The sequence below is a fragment of the Papaver somniferum genome, unplaced genomic scaffold (assembly GCF_003573695.1).
Source record: "Papaver somniferum cultivar HN1 unplaced genomic scaffold, ASM357369v1 unplaced-scaffold_126, whole genome shotgun sequence".
In the NCBI taxonomy this organism is placed as follows: Eukaryota; Viridiplantae; Streptophyta; class Magnoliopsida; order Ranunculales; family Papaveraceae; genus Papaver; species Papaver somniferum.
Genome location: NW_020621714.1, coordinates 34,220 through 39,113, shown reverse-complemented (window position 1 = coordinate 39,113; position 4,894 = coordinate 34,220). Strand labels below are relative to the sequence as shown.

At 37.8% G+C, this 4,894-nt stretch overlaps 1 protein-coding gene across 1 annotated transcript; it reads right to left on the bottom strand.

Moving 5' to 3' along the window:
* Nucleotides 1–422: 422 nt before the first annotated feature.
* On the bottom strand, nucleotides 423–1,790 carry LOC113331691. Its single transcript, XM_026578349.1, has one exon. The coding sequence runs from the start codon at nucleotides 1,788–1,790 to the stop codon at nucleotides 423–425; it is 1,368 nt and encodes a 455-aa protein (XP_026434134.1).
* Nucleotides 1,791–4,894: the final 3,104 nt, after the last annotated feature.

The window sequence follows — 4,894 nt, the reverse complement described above, 5'->3', positions numbered from 1 at the left end:
TATCAAAATAAAGAGACGTGGATCTCCCATCACTAATCAAAGATTTAGTATTTTGAGCAACCATTCTACCAACCCAATGAACACCAGGCAGAATAGTAGACTTTATCCCATAATCCTTCACTCTACCGTCCCTACAAGTGTATTTAGCTTCTAAGAACCGAGCCCATTTCTTATGTGATCTTTTGATATTCCACCAGAGTTTAGCAACCAAAGCCTTATTCATGACACTCAATCTGGTAAGACCAAGTCCCCCTTCAGAAAGAGGAGAACAGACTTTATCAAAACCAACAACAAAATCCCCGGATATTCCGGAATCCCCAGACCAAATAAAATTCCGAATCACCCTTTCGCATTGTTGAATGAACTTTAGAGGCCATTTATAAAACGCCATATTATGGATGGAAGAACTAGCAATGACAGTTTTAACAAGCACACAGTCTATCCTGGAACGAAAGCATTTTACCTTTCCAGACAGCTAATTGATTTTTTATTTTATAAATGACAGTACATATATGTCTATATCTCACCGCCCCTGGCATGATTTGCACTCCCAAATAACGATCAGGAAAAGAAGCAAGACTCATACCAAGAAAATCAACAATAGTTCTCCGTCTACTCAAAGACCCCCCATCATAAAAAATTTTACTTTTTTGCCTGCAAACGGTTTGCCCGGAAACACGATGATACTGCTCTAGTAAAGAAACCATATTTTTCACACTTTTCATATTTCCTTTACAAAAGATCATAATATCATCAGCAAAGAATAAATGAGTAGGGGAAATACCATTTCTCGTAACCATTGGTGACATTTTCTTCTCCTTAAAAAGCTTAGAAATGTTCCTGCTAAGGACATCTTTAATCAAAACAAAAATCAAGGAAGAAAGGGTATCACCTTGACGTAAACCTCTATTAATTTTGAAGAACCCTTCCAGATGGAAATTTAAAAGAACAGAAATACGAGCAGATTGTAAGATAGAAAGGATCCATGTACACCAATCCTCAGAGAAACCATACCTGCGGAGCACCTCCAAACAAAAAGACCAACTAACAGTATCAAAAGCCTGATAAATATCCAATTTCATTCCCAAATCGCCATCCTTGCTTTTAATATGAAGCTCATTAACCATCTCAGAGGCCAAGCTCATATTTTCGTGAATATTTCTCTCTTTCATGAAAGCCACTTGTTCCTCAGAGACAAGTTTTTCCAAAACACTTCCCAGTCTGGTAGTTAAAATTTTAGTAAAGATCTTGAAAAATAAATTACTAAGGCCAATAGGTCTAAAATTCCAAAGAGAATTAGCTCCTCTAACCTTTGCCAGGAGAATAATAAGACTCGAATTAGCCCCACTAGGAGTAAATTTATGTTGCCAGCAAAAAAGAATTGCTACAAATAAATCATGTTGGATAATCTCCCAACAATGCCTATAGAAACAACCCGAGAAACCATCAGGACCCGGAGCACTTTGAGCCCCTAAATCAAAAACAACCTTTTGAATCTCCTCCACCGTAGGAAAACTGTCCCTACGCTGTTGTTCCTCCAAAGTAATAGACAAATGATCGTAATCAAAAATCTGATCTTCAACCGGCATTTCCACACCATTAAACTTGTTCTCATAATAAGATACAACATGTTGGCACAATTGATCCCCATCTGTGATAGTATTACCAGCATCATCCACAAGCTCGAAAATAGTGTTATTACCTCTACGAATGTGAATGCTATTATGCAGAAAACTAGAGTTACTAGCTCCCTCCAAAATCCATTTGTTCCTTGCTTTTTGGAGAAGCATAATATTTTGCTGCTTGGTCAAATAATCATTTTTTCTTTTTTCTCTCTGCTAATTTTGCTCTGGCGATTTTAGGGTTTTGCATTTTTTTCAAAAAAAAAAATCACGCGCTTCATCTTGGATCATCACTTTGGTGATTCAAGATGGGTGATAGTTCTCAAAATACTCAGTTGAGAACTCTCACTTATGCTGATCAAGTTAAGGGGAAACAACAGTTTCCAACAACCTCAATAGACCTAAGTTCGCTACCTATTCCAACTGCGAAAGAAGGGAAACCTGCTGTGGTGCTTCCTGAATCGTTCTATTTGGAAGGATGTGATATTTGGAAATTTAGCCTTATTGGCGTTTAGATTTAAAAGGAGTTATGAAGAACAACCTTGAGGAACAATGGCAGTTAGGTCAGGGACGTGTCCAATTTGTTCCAATGAACAGGGGTTTCCTTACAATCAAGTTGCAATCACAAGCTGATAACGACAAGTTGTTGAATGTTGAAGCATGGTTTTTCGATCATCAAAAGCTAAACCTAATTGAATGGTTTCCAGGTTTTGACGCTGGAAAACAAAGGACCTCACATGCTTCCATGTGGGTCAAGTTTCCAGGCTTGCCGCTAGAGTTTTGGATTGAAAAAACGCTACTTGCCATGGCAAAATCGTTGGGTACTCCAGTAGTGGTAGATAAGCATACTCTTGAACATGAATATGGACACTTTGCTTCAGTCTTGGTTGACATAAACTTTGTTGAAACAACTACAGATTCTATTCATGTTACTGTAGGGGGTTTGGACTTCTGACAGCCGGTGGAGATTCAAAAGAAGCCAAAATTTTGCACAAAGTGTAAGATTATTGGGCATAATGATCAGGAATGCAAGAAACAAACATCAAACTCTTCTGTTCAGGCACCTGCGCAACAAAATAGTAATGCTAATTAGTCTCATACTTCTGAAGACAGGGCTAACAACAATGCCAATCAAGTTAACAATGTTTCTGGTGAGTGGCAAATTGCTAAACGTAGGAAAGGTAAGAATGCGCCTAAAAATCCAGTTTCCCCTGAAGTTGTAGTTACTAAGGTGGTGGAGGCTAATAATTTGGAGTATACTGCTCAGATGGTGAAAGCTAAGCAGTTGGAGGTTGAATATACTAAGTCCAAAGCTTCTTTTGAATATGCCTTTGTTGAATTGGCGAGAACTAAACAAGTGCAGGATTCAAACTCAGTTTTAGTGCATAGTGGCAAAGTGGGTGAAACTAGGCCACTGAGTGCTAAGTCAGGTGTGAATGGAAATATGATTCCTAACCCTGATAGGACTCTTGTTATCCCTGCGACTCCTCTTTGTGATCAATTGTTAGCTGGAGAATTTGTTTTGCAAAATAAATTTGACGCTCTCAACTCAATCCCAGTTGCGGAAAGCTCTTGTGATGCGCAGTTTAGAGATGACCAGGAAGATAGGAGAGCATGGATTACTGCTTTAACTCGAGTTGCAGCCAGGGTTCCTCGAAAGGATTCAGTTTTCGAAATCTCTTCAGCTACGGATTTGGATACAAACAATTTAAGTAACCTTGTTATAAAAGGAAATTCACCAGGTTTGAATACTGGTGTTTCTCCATAGCTAGTTAACTCCTTCAATCCCAGTTTATAATGCGTGTTCTTTTTTGGAATATCAATGGATTTTCTCGTGATGAATCACGAGATAAATTGAAAGAGTTACTTAGAGATTTTAAACCTGACGTATTTTGTTTTGCTGAGCCTAAGGTACATTGTACTCTTAATTTTTTGCAGGGCTTACATGTTGAGGATTATAAAAAAGAAGTTATACATAATTTTGTTGGTTCGTCTAAAGGGAATTTATGGATTTGCTGGTACGTTGATATGACTACTCCGGTGGTTATTAATTCTAGAAGAAAGGCTATTTCTATTGAAACGGAAGGTGTTCTTATATCTTTTGTTCATGCTAGTTGTTTTCAAGTTACACGAAGAAGCTTATGGCAGCATCTTTCTTCAGTTGATAATAATACTCTCTGGTTGGTCATGGGTGATTTTAATTGTGTGCTTCATTATTATGAAAAGAAAGGGGGTTGTGAACCATGTATTTCAGCTATTAATGAATTCAGTGATTGGCTAGATGACAATAACCTTTTTGAAGCTGATTCTTTGGGTTCTAATACACTTGGGCCAATGGTTAATCAGGTGTTCATAGAATTCTTTGCAAGTTGGATTGGGTTGTCATTAATGAAGCATGGCTTACGAAGTTTGAGAATTGGCGGTGTAAAGCTCTTCCTCGTGAAGTTTCTGATCATTCTACGCTTATAGGATATTCTTTTGTAAATTCAAGACCTAAAAGAGCTCCTTTTAGAGTTCAAAAAATGTGGTTCACTCATCCTGATTTCATGCGTATGATTACGGAGAGTTGGAATGCTCATGTTTCTGGTTCCCCTGCTTATATCTACCCCTTCAATCTTAAGAGATTAAAGGCTGACATGAAGGAGTGGAATTTACGTGTTTTTGGTAATATTAATGCTAGACTCAAACATGCTAAATTAACAATGGAAGTTGCTCTTCGTATTTCTGATGAGGATCCGGAGGACGTAACTAAGCTGAATTTTGCTAAGGAGGCTTCGGTTACACTTCAGGAAATCCGTATGCGTCAATCCATTATGTTGAAGCAAAAATCTCGTAATAAGTGGCTTACTGACGGTACGAGTAATACTTCTTTCTTTCATGCCAATATTCCAACTCGCAGGAGCAGCAAGATGATTTCGGAATTGGTAGATGATGATGGGAATATTCTCTCTAATTGTGACCAGATTAGAGATTACACAGTGTCTTATTTTGAGTCTAAATTTAATGGGGAAGAGCTTCCAATTGATGAGCATGATATTATCTCTACGGAGGAAAGTCAAAGAATGGATGCGATTCCTACTTATGATGAAATAAAGGTTGTTGTTTATGACCTTGATGCTGATAGTTCTCCAGGACCTGATGGTTTCTCTAAATGTTTTTATAGACATTGTTGGGACGTGATTCAACAAGACTTATACAATGCTATTATTTATTGTTGGCAACAATAAAGGATTCCTAATGGGGTAAATTCTAGCCTTCTGATTTTATTGGCC

Coding starts and splice junctions, on each gene's coding strand:
- LOC113331691 (XM_026578349.1), bottom strand. CDS start 1,790: ATGCTTCTCCAAAAAGCAAGGAACAAATGGATTTTGGAGGGAGCTAGT.